This window comes from Armigeres subalbatus, chromosome 3 (genome assembly GCF_024139115.2).
Source record: "Armigeres subalbatus isolate Guangzhou_Male chromosome 3, GZ_Asu_2, whole genome shotgun sequence".
In the NCBI taxonomy this organism is placed as follows: domain Eukaryota; kingdom Metazoa; phylum Arthropoda; class Insecta; order Diptera; family Culicidae; genus Armigeres; species Armigeres subalbatus.
In genome coordinates this window covers 89,891,340-89,909,483 of record NC_085141.1, presented here as the reverse complement: position 1 = coordinate 89,909,483, position 18,144 = coordinate 89,891,340, and the positions used below count along the sequence as shown (strand labels likewise).

At 43.6% G+C, this 18,144-nt stretch overlaps 1 protein-coding gene and 1 long non-coding RNA gene across 4 annotated transcripts in view; both read right to left on the bottom strand.

Annotated features, from left to right (window-relative positions):
- Positions 1-18,144, bottom strand: part of LOC134226267 (uncharacterized) — a 262,327-nt gene that overhangs the window by 151,156 nt on the left and 93,027 nt on the right. The window lies entirely within an intron of this gene.
- On the bottom strand, positions 1,213-2,933 carry LOC134220926 (uncharacterized). Its single transcript, XM_062700075.1, has 4 exons — positions 2,800-2,933; positions 1,801-2,736; positions 1,536-1,730; positions 1,213-1,478 (listed from the first exon to the last, which is right to left on the bottom strand). The coding sequence occupies exons 2-4, from the start codon at positions 2,727-2,729 to the stop codon at positions 1,277-1,279; spliced, it is 1,326 nt and encodes a 441-aa protein (XP_062556059.1). The 5' UTR covers positions 2,730-2,736; positions 2,800-2,933; the 3' UTR covers positions 1,213-1,276.

Sequence of the window (18,144 nt, the reverse complement as noted above, 5' to 3'; positions counted from 1 at the left end):
CTGGTCTTTGGTCATCGAAGCTTCTGCATTGTCCAGCTTTCTTTTTAACTTCCGATTCTCCTCATCGAAACTAAAAAACAGTTCCAATTAGTTCATAATTTAACTTCAAAAATGATTTCGTACCTTGAATTTTTGATACAGGTTCCACATTTCGGAACAGTTACCAGCTCTTTCGCCATTTCAACACCGGCCAGCCCCTCAGGATGTAGGAAAGCTTCGTCCAAAAACTCCATGTGCATAAACTGAATTCCAGCCGGATCAATGTTTTCTTTGTCGGAGTCCTGTACGACGGGGATACAATTTTCAGCTTCTAGTTGTCTGGAGCTCGGTCCGGGATTTGATAGTTGAGCAACATTCTTGAATACAGGAATTGCCGTTTTGGTTTTCAAAATTTTGCCTGCTGGGGACAAATATAATGTACGCTCTTCGAAGTGTAGCTGCAAGACCAAATGAAGATATTGGTGAAACTAAAGTAGAAGTGGTACGTCGCAGTTAAACTTACACTACATAACCTGGCGTTTTCCGGGACTAAATCAGCAGCGGAAATCTCACAAAATGTAACCCATTTGTTTTTAATAGCACTAGCCTTCGGAAAGCGGAAGAAGGCAACATTTTTTATCTGGCACTTAGAAGAGTTCGAACAGTTTTTATAAAAACACCTCATTTTATTTTTCGCGAATACAATTTTTGAAAAGTTTGTTTACTTCGTGAAAGTAACTTGCAAAAGTCAATAACCGTGCACCAGCTTGAACTTTTTCAAGGGTTGCCAAAATATAACGAGATTTTTCTGGGTTGCCAAATCTAATGATTTTCACTCCGCCAGACTTTATATCTAGTGGCTTTAGGTGTTATCTGTCACAAAATCGAACTTGTTTTGTCGTTGACATCGTCGCTGGCACCAAATTGATCTTCGGAAGTCAAATTCCACATTTCCGAACGCTCTTCCGACAATGTTTTGGTAGCAAATTCAAATTTTGTTCTGACGTTCATGATGTCGGAAGTAAGTTCGGAAGTAAAACGTCGAAAGTCGGGATATAATTTAGTGCTGGCGACACAATATTTCTTCGATAATGACAGGTTTTGAGATAGGTTTCCCTTCAAAGTGCAAAGTGCTCAATTTATGCTTAACATTTTGGCAACGATTTTTCTTTCTGATAATTTGCTGCAGCATCGGAGTATTTTTTTTTTGTGTTGAAACAGGCTGTACTTCTATTAAATCAAATATTTATGACAACTAGTCTTCAATAACAAAATAAAATGAAAATTCAAATATAAATCATTGTTCCTGGTCGACGTGTGCTGGACGTATTCCAAACTCGAATCGCAGCTCATCGTTGTGCAAATAGCGATACAGTTCGGTATGTCTCACGTAGTGCGGCACTCCCCAGTTGGAGTGGACCGTGAATTCGTGTGTCAGCTCACGCATATGCTGCTGCGCAGGTGCGAGCGGATTACAAAGTTTGATGAATATGTCAAACCTGGGAAATATAAAATTAGAAAAGGTTGAGACACGATTATATACGATCCTCATTTACCATCCTTTTGCACCATCCAGCAGCTCCAAAAATACGCTGACGTACATGCCCTGCTCCCAGTGGCCATTGCAATCAACGCGAAGTCTCCAGGAGATCTTCTGTTGATCGAACACAACGGGAGAAAACTCGATCTTGTTTGCGAGCTTTTTCACCTCGAAGTTTTTCAAAGTCCACGAGAACGTGTTATATGCTAGCCTAAGAGATGAAGAAAACATTATTAGAAAATAAAGTTCCAAAAATGATCCGCACTTCAATGTTCACTTACCGTACTTGTTTGTTCCGCAACAAGGCAGCGGCGCATTCTTCTTTATAATTAGGATTCGTAGGTTTAACGGAAAAGGCCATGTTGTAACCGGCTGTCGAGAGACACTTGCCGTATGCTTCGTTTATGTGAATCAACCGTTGGCAGGCCAAAGATTCACTTCCGATGTCGAAGTCGTCGACTGCACTGTAAGTTTCCATCGGTTGGTATCCATTTTTGTCGAATATTTTAAAACAATACTCATAACGAGTCGGGATACCTTTGATCAGTCTCAGATAAAGGCTAATAAACTTGCCTTTGCCATCACTGAAACCGTTTGGGTAAACCGTCAGTTCCCAAACATTTCCGTTATAATCGGTGGCGGAGAAGACCTGCTTTTCCACATTCACATTAACTAATTTAATGCTTTTTTCGAACATTTTCGAAGGCAACACAATATTTGAGTGATCCAGTATCGATAGTAGGACTCGTCGTTGCCGCACAATCTCATGCGGGCTTCCCGTTCCCATTATTGACTTAATCAGAACCAAAGAATTATCGGCAAAGACATTAGAATTAATCAATTGCATGATATCCTTCCGAAGAACATCAACCATTCTCACCGCATGCTTGTAGTGAACATTGGAAGGATTCGAGTAGCATTTTCCGCAGAAACACACCAAACATTGCTCGCAGTAATATTCCACGAGATTACCATCCTGTGCGCATCCGTAGCGCTGGCGCACCTCTTCGGTTCCTGCTAGCTGGACCGTATACCTGCAAGTTGGGCATTCCCGCTTTACATTGTGCCATTTTTTCAGGCACTGGAAGCAATTGCCATGCTGGCAGCGAGGGCAAAACACTGCCCAATTCAGCTTCTCGTGGCAGATCGTGCAATTCGCGTCTCTGGTACCCACTTCCAGCGGAAAGTTTATACCTTTGATAACGGACATGGTGTTCCTAAAAAAATGGCCCTCGAATTATGAGATGAATTATCAACCGGAATACTCTGGAATGACTTACCAGAAATTGATTCTCGTTCAGTTAGAGAATAACAAAAACACGCGCAACAGTAAATTAAACCAAACAAAACCGAACTGCTTGAAAGAAGGGCCTACTATGATGGATTCAAAAAAATAACACGCATGAGTCGTAAAAAAGCGGATTGCTTTGATGGTTTCGCTGACAGAAAAAAAATGAAAAGCTCCCTTGAAAACTAAAGTCACTAGATATAAAGTCTGGCGGAGTGAAAATCATTAGATTTGGCAACCCAGAAAAATCTCGTTATATTTTGGCAACCCTTGAAAAAGTTCAAGCTGGTGCACGGTTATTGACTTTTGCAAGTTACTTTCACGAAGTAAACAAACTTTTCAAAAATTGTATTCGCGAAAAATAAAATGAGGTGTTTTTATAAAAACTGTTCGAACTCTTCTAAGTGCCAGATGAAAAATGTTGCCTTCTTCCGCTTTCCGAAGGCTAGTGCTATTAAAAACAAATGGGTTACATTTTGTGAGATTTCCGCTGCTGATTTAGTCCCGGAAAACGCCAGGTTATGTAGTGTAAGTTTAACTGCGACGTACCACTTCTACTTTAGTTTCACCAATATCTTCATTTGGTCTTGCAGCTACACTTCGAAGAGCGTACATTATATTTGTCCCCAGCAGGCAAAATTTTGAAAACCAAAACAGCAATTCCTGTATTCAAGAATGTTGCTCAACTATCAAATCCGGACCGAGCTCCAGACAACTAGAAGCTGAAAATTGTATCCCCGTCGTACAGGACTCCGACAAAGAAAACATTGATCCGGCTGGAATTCAGTTTATGCACATGGAGTTTTGGACGAAGCTTTCCTACATCCTGAGGGGCTGGCCGGTGTTGAAATGGCGAAAGAGCTGGTAACTGTTCCGAAATGTGGAACCTGTATCAAAAATTCAAGGTACGAAATCATTTTGAAGTTAAATTATGAACTAATTGGAACTGTTTTTTAGTTTCGATGAGGAGAATCGGAAGTTAAAAAGAAAGCTGGACAATGCAGAAGCTTCGATGACCAAAGACCAGTTTCATATGTTGACTAACAATGTGAAAAGAGTCAAACGATGGTCAGACCAGAGTATTACCGAAGGTCTTCAATGCAAGTTCTCGTGTGGGTCAACCGCGTACGAATTGGAAAGAAAAAAACGGTTTTTACCAAGCGGACGTACACTACGTGAACGTCTTCAAGCTATTCATTTCGAGAGCGGCATACTTGAAGAAATATTTGTTTTATTATCCCATAAAGTGCCAAGTATGCAAGAAGGTGACAAAAACTGTGCGGTAATTTTCGATGAAATGGCGATTCAGCCAGGTATCAACTATTGCAACAACCTGAAAAAGTTTGTCGGTAGCAATACGCTTCCCAACCATGACGGGACAGCTAATCATGTAATGGTATTTATGCTGGTAGGACTTCGAGCACGGTGGAAGCAAGTAGTTGCATACTACTATACAGGGGATTCAATCGATAGTGGCTGTTTGAAATCCATTTTGTTCGATATTATTCGGAAAACAGAATCCACCGGACTTCGCGTACAGGCAGCAATAAGTGACTGCGGAGGTAGATCAATTTCTAGCTATTTAGTAATTAAGATTGTAATTTATGTTACGATTTTATTTTCAGGCAATAATAAAAAGTTCTGGAATGATTGTGGAATCCAACATACCAGGGATAATGTGCTTCACAATAAACCAATTGAACACCCCTGTGATCAATCTCGAACACTCGAAATCATGCCTGACAGTGTGCACGTGGCCAAAAGCATGATCCAAGGATGGATTGCAAACGGTACAATCCAGATTGACCAAAACACCATGGAAGTTAATGGACTTTATACACCCGTCGCTGATATAACTCATCTGAGAGAGCTTGTTTTGTACGAGAAAGCTTGTGATCTTCGAATGGCATGTGGACTGACTCTAGAAGACGTGGATTTTTCGAAAAAAAACTTCCAATTTCGAGAAGATGAAAGTTAAGAGCTCTACGAAATATGTTAATCATGGCGTAGCAGCGGCACTTCGAATGTTCGGAGCAGAAACTGGAAGAAAAGATGTTTTAACAACAGCTTTTCTGATAGATCAGATAGATACCTGGTTCACATACATGACATCACGTTCAATCAAGCTGGCGTTCAGTCGGAAGAATGAAAAAGCTCATCAGAAAGCAATATCTTTCTTGATTTCGTTCCGATCAATTATCTTCAATTGCAAAGTGGGCTCGAAAGGCTGGAGTAAACCGTGGCAATCCGCGGTAGTAATGGCTACAGACAGCATGATAAGAATCCAAGATTATATGTTGCGTTACGAGGGATTCGATTTTTTCGTTGGCGGTCGCTTGACGCAGGATTCTGTGGAAAATGTATATTCCCAGCTTCGTAGCCGCCAAATTCGACCAAACGCTTTGCAGGTCAAGGACAGTTTGAAGCTGTTGACAGTGTCACAATATCTCAACGATATAGAAACGGCTTCATATGATTGGGATGAAAGCAGTTGGTTACTGGAATTTTCGAAAAATTATGTTTTAAGCTCAACCAATGACGCAGTAGAACGTCGAAGAGAACATGATGTGGATGTGTCAAAGGTACCAGTCAGCTTCGGTGATTGCGATGCACAAAATGAAGACGCAATTATAGAGGAATATGATGCGCTTTGCAACCGTTCTTCTGAGCAGAATGTCATATACTATCTTTCAGGAATGGTTATGCAGAAGATAGCACAACGTTCTCAAGTGTGTGCAGAATGCGTGAAAAGTTGCATTGCAAGTGTAATCCCATCGGATGATGTTACTTTTTTCACCAAGCTCAAAGATTTTACGGGTAGTGCATTGACGTATGTAAATATGGAAACCTACAATTTCTTCATAGAACTGGAAGAAATATTCAAAAAGAACATTGAGCAGCTGAAAGTATCCAATAAGGATCTAGATAAAACGTTGTTTGACCTTATGTCGGGTGTACCTGCTGCTCATATGCCAAAATGTCATGCGATTCGTGATAAAATCATCAAGAAGTATATTCTCTTCCGTTTGCGAACAAGTCGGGTCAATATTCCTCGTGAGAAACGCCATGACAGCAAATCCATGGCATTCTAAATTCCTTTATTTAATTAATGATTGTAAATCGTTTCAATACAAAAATGTGTAACTTACTGGTTAATAAACTTTATTAAAATCAAATGATGATAAAATCGTTGAATCTTTTATATGGACAACACTAGATATACATCCAAATGTCCGTTTTCGCAAAAAAAAAAAAATCAATAATAGTGAGTGATATCCTTGACCATATCCGAGACTTCACGAAATAAACCCATTATGCATTTAGATTATGTTCTGGAATGATATTAACTTCATGGAGATCATGTTCTTTAAACTTTTAGTTTTTCTTATCTTTTTTATGATCTTCCAATAAATTTATTATTACTATCTCAATACTCCCCACGAATTCAAGCTCACTTGAAGCTTCATGTTCGATTGGATCCCGCGAATGACAGTTCGATTGGTGACCTGTCAGTGTATTCGCCAGACTTTATATCTAGTGACTTTAATAACACCGTGCAGTGCTGCATATTTATTTTATTTTTCCGTGTGAATCTCGTCGGAAGTGGGCCTTGCTGCCAGTTCATCAGCGTCATATAGACAGTTTTGATCTAAAAGCACAATAATGACATTTCGGTGATATTTGCCAATGAGTCAAAAAATGGTCTAGAAAAATGTTTTGATATTAGTGCTTTGCTGCAATCCATTTGCCTGATGGAATAGTGTTAAAGAGTGAATGTTTTTTACTTTTAAAGCTTAAGTTTCCTTACTATAAGGCACAGGTGCTGATGATTCCTAGCCCAACTGCACTCTGAAATGCAGAGTAAGCTCAGTAACTTTGCTTAAGCTCCTCGGTTACAGTTTTAGTCATTAACGTCAACAAAACCGTTATGATCCTCCATATTTTCCTGCGGGACGTATTAATGCGTGGGATGAGTCATTTTTAAGTAGTTGTCCTATATTTCCACACTTCAAGCGATTATATTTTAATGTATAAATTGTACAGAGCGTGGTTAGATAATGGAAATGACCGAATAGACATCAGCTACTGGGGGGGAGGGGTGTCTAGCTTAGGCTAGACTGGCTGGCTGATTTGATCTACTGCTACGCTATCTCGATACCTCCTCGGCGGTTGTGCAACTACTTCTCGAGCCAGCTTGATGAATTAGTATGTCTTATCTCCAAAAAAAGGGCACATGCTCGACTGTGCTAACTATCAAGGTATAGCATTCCTGAACACCTAGCATTCCTGAACGCCTAGAGGTGCTCTCTCTAAGTCGGTTTAGCAGACTATGCCCGTTTGCGGAGACATCTGTCGGCGAATACCAAAGCGGTTTTCGAGAAGGACAATCGACAACGGACCAAATGTTACTTACAAATTCACAATCCACTCGTTAAGCACAACATAGGTTTTCGTTTTACTTTGTCGTATTTCAGGACTACTTCATGATTCGGGCGTAACTGCAAGTTACTGCTAAAGCAATCATTTCTTGTGAAAACCACAGTATAATCCGACAAAATAAGCTTTCATCTATCGAGAAGTAGTTCTGCAGAAAAATGTTTAGATTCTTTTGAATCAAAAGAATAATGTTTGTTTGCTAAATCTTCTCGCGAAAAGTTTTGATCATTCAAAAGGAAGTTTAATATAAAAGAAACATGAAAATCCATTAATTATGTAACGCAATAATTAACCATTTGTGTCACACTCTATGTCATACTTTTTTTAGAAGCATATCAAAATTTTGTATGGAAAATCACACTTATCTAAATCCCCATTCCTCCTTTAAAGCAGCGGTTCTCAACTTTTTTCTTGGGAGGTACCCCTTCAAACTTATACTTTCACTGAGGTACCTCCTATTTTATTTTTGCTGCAAATGAAAATAAACGTTTTTTTTTATAAGATATATTTAAAAAAAACTAAAAAATGTCTGAACTTTTCATTATTCCGTGAAAATATCTGATTCAAATTTTTTCTATACGTCAAGCTTCCCACAAGACTTTTGGAGGCTTTCAAGCCTCTGCACCCAAAAACAAATCTTACAATTATTGTATAAAATCTGGGCATATACAATTCTGTAAACTTTTTATACAAATATTGTATTACAATAATACAAATTTGTATTATTTTAATACAATATTTGTATAAAAAGCTTACGGAATTGTATATGCCCAATTATTATACAGTTTCTGTAAGGTTCTTATGCAGAACTGTATTAAAATCTGCCATCCCCTGGTTGGGTGTAGGAAGGGAGCTCCCAAGACTCCTGAAACTAGGATTACGACTTACGGGCCTATTGATAGAGAGTATCCGAGTTTCCGATGGATCATTGAGCCTTCTGAGCATCTTGAAAGAGGCTTCCGAGCCTCTTGAAAGGAGGCTTCCTAGCCCCTTAAAAGAAGGCTTCCGAGCCTCTTGAAAGGAGGCTTCCGAGCCTCTTGAAAGGAGGCTTCCGAGCCTCTTGAAAGGAGGCTTCCGAGCCTCTTGAAAGAGGCTTCCGAGCCTCTTGAAAGGAGGCTTCCGAGCCTCTTGAAGGAGGCTTCCAGGCCTCTTGAAAGGAGGCTTCCGGGCCTCTTGAAGGAGGCTGAGGCCTCTTGAAGGAGGCTTGAGCCTCTTGAAAGGAGGCTGAGCCTCTTGAAAGGAGGCTTCCGGGCCTCTTGAAAGGAGGCTGAGGCCTCTTGAAGGAGGCTTCCGAGCCTCTTGAAAGGAGGCTTCTGAGCCTCTTGAAAGGAGGCTTCCAGGCCTCTTGAAAGGAGGCTTCCAGGCCTCTTGAAAGGAGGCCTGAGCAGGCCTCTTGAAAGGAGGCTCTGAGCCTCTTGAAAGGAGGCTTCTGAGCCTCTTGAAAGGAGGCTTCTGGAGCCTCTTGAAGGAGGCTCTGAGGCCTCTTGAAGCAGGCTTCCAGGCCTCTTGAAGGAGGCTTCCTGAGCCTCTTGAAGGAGGCTTCCAGGCCTCTTGAAGGAGGCTCTCTGGGCCTCTTGAAAGGAGGCCTGAGCCTCTTGAAGGAGGCTGGGCCTCTTGAAGGGAGGCTGAGCCTCTTGAAAGGAGGCCGGGCCTCTTGAAGGAGGCTTCCTGAGCCTCTTGAAAGGAGGCTTCTGAGCCTCTTGAAAGGAGGCTGAGGCCTCTTGAAGGAGGCTTCCTGAGCCTCTTGAAGGAGGCTTGAGCCTCTTGAAGGAGGCTTGAGCCTCTTGAAGGAGGCTGGGCCTCTTGAAGGAGGCTTCCAGGCCTCTTGAAAGGAGGCCTGAGCCTCTTGAAGGGCTTCCAGGCCTCTTGAAAGGAGGCTGAGGCCTCTTGAAGGAGGCTTCCGGGCCTCTTGAAGGAGGCTGGGCCTCTTGAAAGGAGGCTTCTGAGCCTCTTGAAAGGAGGCCTGAGCCTCTTGAAAGGAGGCCTGAGCCTCTTGAAAGGAGGCTTCCGGGCCTCTTGAAGGAGGCTGAGGCCTCTTGAAAGGAGGCTTGAGGCCTCTTGAAAGGAGGCTTCTGAGCCTCTTGAAAGGAGGCTTCTGAGCCTCTTGAAAGGAGGCTCTGAGCCTCTTGAAGGAGGCTTCCGGGCCTCTTGAAAGGAGGCTTCCGGGCCTCTTGAAGGAGGCTTCAGGCCTCTTGAAGGAGGCTGAGGCCTCTTGAAGGAGGCTTCCAGGCCTCTTGAAGGAGGCTGGAGCCTCTTGAAAGGAGGCTTCTGGGCCTCTTGAAAGGAGGCTTGAGCCTCTTGAAGGAGGCTGAGCCTCTTGAAAGGAGGCTTCCGAGCCTCTTGAAAGGAGGCTGGGCCTCTTGAAAGGAGGCTCTGGGCCTCTTGAAGGAGGCCTGAGCCTCTTGAAGGAGGCCTCTGGGCCTCTTGAAAGGAGGCTGAGCCTCTTGAAGGAGCTGGGGCCTCTTGAAGGAGGCTTCCGAGCCTCTTGAAGGAGGCTGGGCCTCTTGAAAGGAGGCTTCTGAGGCCTCTTGAAAGGAGGCTGAGGCCTCTCGAAAAGAGGCTTCAGAGTCTCTTGAAAAGAGCCTTTGGGCCTCTTGAAAGGAGGCTTCCGAGTCTCTTTGAAGGAGACTTCTGAGCTTCTTGAAAGGAGGCTCTGAGCCTCTTGAAAGGAGGCTTCCGAGCCTCTTGAAGGAGGCTGGGCCTCTTGAAGGGAGGCTTCCAGGCCTCTTGAAGGAGGCTTCCAGGCCCTCTTGAAGGAGGCTTCCCAGCCTCTTGAAGGAGGCTCAGCCTCTTGAAGGAGGCTGGCCTCTTGAAGGGCTGGCCTCTTGAAGGGGCTGGGCCTCTTGAAGGGAGGCTGGCCTCTTGAGGGCTGGGCCTCTTGAAGGGAGGCTTCCGGGCCTCTTGAAAGGAGGCTCTGAGCCTCTTGAAGGAGGCTTCCGGGCCTCTTGAAAGGAGGCCTGAGCCTCTTGAAGGAGGCTGAGCCTCTTGAAAGGAGGCTCTGAGGCCTCTTGAAAGGAGGCTTCTGAGCCTCTTGAAGGAGGCTGAGCCTCTTGAAAGGAGGCTTCCGAGGCCTCTTGAAGGAGGCTGAGCCTCTTGAAAGGAGGCTGAGCCTCTTGAAAGGAGGCTTCCGAGCCTCTTGAAGGAGGCTTGAGCCTCTTGAAGGAGGCTTCCGAGCCTCTTGAAAGGAGGCTTCCGAGCCTCTTGAAAGAAGGCTTCCGAGCCTCTTGAAAGGAGGCTTCCGAGCCTCTTGAAAGGAGGCTTCCGAGCCTCTTGAAAGGAGGCTTCCGAGCCTCTTGAAAGGGGGCTTCCGAGCCTCTTGACAGGAGGCTTCTGTCCGAACATTGAATCAAAAATTGGCCTTCTTCTTCTTCTTCTTATTGGCATTACATCCCCACACTGGGACAGAGCCGCCTCGCAGCTTAGTGTTCATTAAACACTTCCACAGTTATTAACTGCGAGGTTTCTTAGCCAGGTTACCATTTTTGCATTCGTATATCATGAGGCTAACACGATGATACTTTTATGCCCAGGGAAGTCGAGACAATTTCCAATCCGAAAATTGCCTAGACCGGCACCGGGAATCGAACCCAGCCACCCTCAGCATGGTCTTGCTTTGTAGCCGCGCGTCTTACCACACGGCTAAGGAGGGCCCACAAAAAAAAAGTGGCCTTAATTTTCCTTTAATTGTGATCATTTGAAGATTCTAAAACAACTTATTAGGCCGCCAATCGAAAGTTGAGGACCTTGATTAATCTGTAGCATTATGATCCTGGGGGCAGCAGGGCTTGACGATCCCTCCCCATGCCATCTGCGAGTTGTGGCGCCTGCCTAGGATGTGGTGGGGTTTGACAGTGGGCCCTGTTAAATCTCTATAAAAAGCTGCATGTATCCGCAAGTAGGCTCCGCCAAAGCGACCGTGTGCCGCTCAAAGCGCACAAGCCCAAGTCCTGGTGTTAGGTGGGACGCTAAACAGCCCTGACACGACGGCCCTCCGACGAGACAGGAGGTTTGCGCAGGCCCAATAAGCCGCCTTTAAAAACAACTATTACGAACGACATAGAAGATAATACGACTCGATACAATCGGCAACGACCTAGGTGACGAATAAAGAATCACGATTGGAAGCTTGGAACATGGAACTGCAAGTCGCTAGGCTTCGCAGGTTGCAACAGGATAATCTACGATGAATTACATCCCCGCAACTTCGATGTCGTAGCGCTGCAGGAAATCTGCTTGACAGGACAGAAAGTGTGGAAAAGCGGGCATCGAGCGGCTACCTTCTACCAAAGCTGTGGCACCACCAACGAGCTGGGAACCGGCTTCATAGTGCTGGGAAAGATGCGCCAACGAGTGATTGGGTGGCAGCCAATCAACGCAAGGATGTGCAAGCTGAGGATAAAAGGCCGTTTCTTCAACTATAGCATCATCAACGTGCACTGCCCACACGAAGGGAGATCCGATGACGACTGACGAGAAAGAAGCGTTCTATGCGCAGCTGGAGCAGACATACGATGGATGCCCACTGCGGGACGTCAAAATCGTCATCGGTGACATGAACGCTCAGGTAGGAAGGGAGGAAATGTATAGACCGGTCATCGGACCGGATAGTCTGCATACCGTATCGAACATCAACGGCCAACGATGCATAAACTTTGCAGCCTCCCGCGGAATGGTAGTCCGAAGCACTTTCTTCTCCCGCAAGAATATCCACAAGGCCACATGGAAATCACCTAATCAAGTAACGGAAAACCAAATCGACCACGTTCTAATCGACGGTAAATTCTTCTCCGACATCACGAACGTACGCACTTACCGCAGTGCGAATATAGAATCCGACCACTACCTCGTCGCAGTATGTCTGCGCTCAAAACTCGCGGCTTAACATTGGGCGGCTACAAGACGGTAGACTAGCCCAAGACTACGCGCAGCAGCTGGAAGTGGCACTCCCAACGAAAGAGCAGCTAGGCGCAGCATCTCTTGAAGATGGCTGGAGAGATATTCGATCCGCCATTGGAAGCACCGCAACCGCTGCACTAGGCACGGTGGCTCCGGATCAGAGAAACGACTGGTATGACGGCGAATGTGAGCAGTTAGTTGAGGAGAAGAATGCAGCATGGGCGAGATTGCTGCAACACCGCACGAGGGCGAACGAGCCACGATACAAACGGGCGCGGAACAGACAAAACTCGATTTTCCGGAGGAGAAAGCGCCAGCAGGAAGATCGAGACCGTGAAGAGACGGAGGAACTGTACCGCGCTAATAACGCACGAAAGTTCTATGAGAAGTTGAACCGTTCACGTAAGGGCCACGTGCCACAGCCCGATATGTGTAAGGACAGAAACGGAAACCTTCTTACGAACGAGCGTGAGGTGATCCAAAGGTGGCGGCAGCACTACGAAGAGCACCTGAATGGCGATATGGCAGACAACGGTGGCGGTATGGTAATGAACCTAGGAGCACGCGCGCAGGACATGCGACTTCCGGCTCCGAATCTCCAGGAAATCCAGGAGGAGATCGGCCGGCTGAAAAACAACAAAGCCCCTGGAGTTGACCAACTACCAGGAGAGCTGTTGAAACACGGTGTTGAAGCACTGGCTAGAGCGCTGCACAGGGTGATTACCAAGGTTTGGAAGGATGAGGTTCTGCCGCAGGAGTGGATGGAAGGTGTCGTGTGTCCCATCTACAAAAAGGGCGATAAGCTGGATTGTAGCAACTACCGCGCAATCACATTGCTGAACGCCGCCTACAAGGTACTCTCCCAAATTTTATGCCGTCGACTAACACCAATTGCGAGAGAGTTCGTGGGGCAGTACCAGGCGGGATTTATGGGTGAACGCTCTACCACAGACCAGGTGTTCGCCATACGTCAGGTATTGCAGAAATGCCGCGAATACAACGTGCCCACACATCATCTATTTATCGACTTCAAAGCCGCATATGATACAATCGATCGGGACCAGCTATGGCAGCTAATGCACGGATACGGATTTCCGGATAAACTGATACGGTTGATCAAGGCGACGATGGATCGGGTGATGTGCGTAGTTCGAGTTTCAGGGGCATTCTCGAGTCCCTTCGAAACCCGTAGAAAGTTACGGCAAAGTGATGGTCTTTCGTGTCTGCTATTCAACATCGCTTTGGAGAGAGTAATACGAAGGGCAGGGATTGACACGAGTGGTACGATTTTCACGAAGTCCGTCCAGTTATTTGGTTTCGCCGACGACATTGATATCATGGCACGTAACTTTGGGAGGATGGAGGAAGCCTACATCAGACTGAAAAGCGAAGCTAAACGGATTGGACTAGTCATCAACACGTCGAAGACGAAGTACATGATAGGAAGAGGCTCAAGAGAGGTCAATGTGAGCCACCCATCACGAGTTTCTATCGGTGGTGACGAAATCGAGGTGGTTGAAGAATTCGTGTACTTGGGCTCACTGGTGACCGCCGATAACGATAGCAGCAGAGAAATTCGGAGACGCATAGTGGCTGGAAATCGTACGTACTTTGGACTCCGCAAGACGCTCCGATCGAATAGAGTTCGCCGCCGTACCAAACTGACTATCTACAAAACGCTTATAAGACCGGTAGTTCTCTACGGACACGAGACCTGGACGATGCTCGTGGAGGACCAACGTGCACTGGGAGTTTTCGAAAGGAAAGTGTTGCGTACCATCTATGGTGGGGTGCAGATGGCGGACGGTACGTGGAGGAGGCGAATGAACCACGAGTTGCATCAGCTGTTGGGAGAACCATCCATCGTTCACACCGCGAAAATCGGAAGACTGCGGTGGGCCGGGCACGTAGCCAGAATGTCGGACAGTAATCCGGTGAAAATGGTTCTCGACAACGATCCGACAGGAACAAGAAGACGAGGTGCACAGCGGGCAAGGTGGATCGATCAGGTGGAGGACGACTTGCGGACCCTCCGCAGACTGCGTGGTTGGCGAAGTGCAGCCATGAACCGAGCTGAATGGAGAAGTCTTTTATGTGCAGCACAGGCCACTCCGGCCTTAGTCTGATGATAAATAAATTATGATCTGATAAGAATGTTCAAATTTGTATTAGGAATAATTATACCTCATTGGAGCCTTAAGTGTCCGAAATATGAATTTGCACGGTACCTTTTGTCATCAACAGAATTTGTTACTGACAAACGCACCTAGCAACAAACCTTTATCAGAACCCGAACACAATATGACAAGAATCATTTTCCTTACATGCTCTGATATTTCCGAAAATACAATAGGGGTGTTCACTAAATGGCGTAGGTTGCTCCGTATCTGTTTATGGAAATGTTTCATAGGCGATTTGAAATATGTCCCCTGTGATTTTGCGTGAAACATTTCTATAATCAGATACGCATACCTACACAGATAAAAATATGTTGTGATTTTAAATGTATTTTCATGCACATATTTGGAGCATGCAAATAAACGTAACATTCAATCGATCCCACTATTCTTTTAGATCGAAATAAATTTAATCGGTGCTTGCTTGTAAAATTCAACCAAATTTTACTGAATACCGAGTGCTAATTCGTTTGATGGGATAAGCTGCAAATTTACACGTCGTTGAATTTTCAACATTATTTGCTGTGTACGCTTTGCTATTTTTGTAATCAGGGTTAGATTATCGAATATTTCAATAAAAGCAGAAACTACGATGACATAAAAAGGACATTTGCTGTACTGCCGTAATCTGGAAAAATGACGTAACAGCCATTTTACAACATGCATGTTTTTCATTTTTCTGTTAAAGAGCTCGATGAGTAGTACTCGTTAACACAATTTTTGGAAAATGGCGTATACGTCACTTTTTCAGATTACGGCAGTGTAGAAATAATGTAAAATTACGGGATGAAAAGTTAGCAACCAAATTGTCTTTTTTTGTTGGCAATTTTTTCGGAACTTTGTCATTATTAGCTCCGACAAAAACAAAACTTTGTCGTTGGTTCTCTGTTGTCGCTTGTAGGGTAAATCACTACTTGGGCCTATGGACCCGGTTCCCGGCTCACTGCACAGAAAACTAATGATTTATACTGTTTGAAAGCCGTAGGTTCATGATTGATAATTTTTAAAAAGTCTCCCATTTATTTTTCACAATACTCAATATTTTTCAACCACTTGTTTTACTCCTAATTGATCCAATTATAGAAAACAAAAATGTGTATTTCAAAATTTCGCTCTCCGATGCCTCGCCACTGAGCCGGAGTGATTCTTTCCACTTTTACAAAACGGTATCATCAAATAAACACCTACCTGAAAATCGTCACAGTGCTCGATACAACCGTTGCTTGAAGCTGTCAATCACTACACCATTATTCTAAACACACGCGCTTCAATTCTTCCTAACTTTTCGTTTCACTAGAACTTATTTAAACACATTAGAATACATTTTAAAATGTATCCTCAAACCGAACAAAAAATCACCTCGGCCCAAGAACTTCTTGCCGCACCGTGCTGCCAAAACGCCAGGAGTATGAAAATGATCCTTCATTGTTAATAGGAAAACTGTCTAATACGTTGACGCTATCATGTTATTTATAATTCTTTCGATTTCAAAAGGTGAAAAAAATATTGTTTATAAGTATTTGGAAGAAATTTGGATGAGTAAATATATCTTCTCAACCAAATGAAAATGATTATGAATAATACCATCTGGCATCTTGTTGTCGTGGAACGAGCATATTTTTGTTTACGTCGCATTTTCTACCGTCCCTAGAGAGAAAGAGAGTAATAAGTTGAGAGATTGAGCGAAATTTTGCTTAGGCCAGGAACTGGTTTGGAAGTGGGCCGAAAATTAAATCGCTATGACTGAAATAAGTGCTGCACCTCGTTAATTAAAATCAAATAAAAGCTGTTTTGAACGATATTTAGCACGGATAGCTATTTTTTAATCAGAAGTGAACCTCAATGCAGTATTATACAGCCCACAAAATTCAGGAAAAGTTGCTTCCTGTCATAAATATCAATTAAATAATTCAGTCGTATGCAAGTTAGGCCGGGAATGGGGTAAGAAACCCTATCACATGCGCATTCCAGAAAAAAATGATTCCCTGATTGAAATACAATCTTGTGGGTGAGGTGAAAAAATTGCAAATCGTTAAATTTGAATGAATATTTGTTTCCAATGGAGCTCAATAATTGATAACTAATTATTAATTGTAATGTTAATATTCGTTCATAAATGTCCTACACTGCCGTCATACGCATATTTGTCCCATGCTTGCTGGGATTTCCTATATACATGGAACAGTTATGCGTAGAACGGCAGTACAACAGATACAAATGTCCTATTATAAATACAGTCTGCTTTCCGAAGGTAAAATCATCAAGTCATACTCGGCGTTCTCTAATAGGACTTATGCTTCTGACGGGTCAGATAATCATGGATGCGATGGTTGGCAATACATTCAAGAGGATAATACTGATAAGCAGGGATTGAATCCTAAAGAGAAAGAACAAGTCTCTCACTTATCATCTCTGTATACATATACGATATGTAGCATACCGCAAGCTGTCATGATAGAAAACTGATTCGGAAGGCTATACCCCATGATAAATTTCTTTTAGAAAGCTCCAAATGCGGGGATCACTGGCTCTGATCAGGGTTGGGAAAAATCAAATTTTCGAAAAATCGAGAATGATCAAACTCACCCGCGATTTTACTTTTAAATTATCAAGCGATTAAAACTCGCCAGCGATTAAGAATCGTTTGAAAATCGTATCTTGATTTGAAGCATTTACCGTTACCTTTTAAACTATTTTTCCTTACTAGCGTGAAACTATAACGCCAAATAGAAGGTATAACGGGACTGATTGAAAGAAAATTCTGTGTTTTTTATCGTTTGAGTACAAAATTTGAAAAGTTGTCGCCGGCGACAACTTGCCTACTGTTTTCACGTGAAAAGTTTTCACATGAAAATTGCAATCATGATCGTCTGATAATGATTAAGCACAACACTGGCTCTGATGATGCATTCCAACTTGTTTTACACGTTTTACACAGCTGTGCATAAGTAACCAACACGAAAGGAGCGAAAACAAAGCGAGAATCAACATTTTTCTGTGGGGGCTGCCTATTCGATTCTGTTTTTTCGTACTTGTATACAAGTTTGATCAATTTGTTATCATGGCTTGTTATGATTCGGAACAGTTTTTGCCTCTCTTTTATCGTTATTCGTTATCTATTTAGAGCCATTTCTGCAAACCCTGCTGATAAGTCTTGAATATACGGCAGTTTTAAACATCATCCAGGAACAAGACGAACACGACTTTGTTTAATGTTGTTAGATATAATGAGAACACCAACCGGCTCCACTTAGCCGTACTAAATGCGGAGGATGAATTAATAGCAAGAGATAAACGATTTCCTGATCATACCTCCGCAGCCTTAGTAAGAACAAATCCTAGCACTAATTGTTTATCATAACAAAATCAGCATCTTGGCCCACTGAGCGTCGTTTATCCAAACGCAAAAAAAAATCCGCTGTAGATTCTAAATCCGACTCACGCACCGGTCTGCTCTAGGCAATGGTAATCTCTTTCCGGGTTTTAACTTTCATTCACCTGCCACAAAAGGAAGTGCCTCGTTGTCATCGGTCGTCGCCGTTTTGATGCGATTATAGATTGAACCGATATTTCCAAGGCAGAGAAAAACGCTTATGTCGTCATTTCGTCATTCGTTGTTTGTCCAGATATTAGTGTTGTGCGCTTAAAAGAAATCTCGTCTCATGGGGTAAGTGACGGAGCTATTTGAAATTGTGTGGACAGCAGCAGAATAATACGGTCAGAGGGAATCAGCAGTCCGTTTTCAATTCAACAGCGCCTAAGTTTCAGCCCAAAAAGAACGTCCAATGAATGTTTCTGCAACACATCAGCTCGCCAACCTTCCAAAA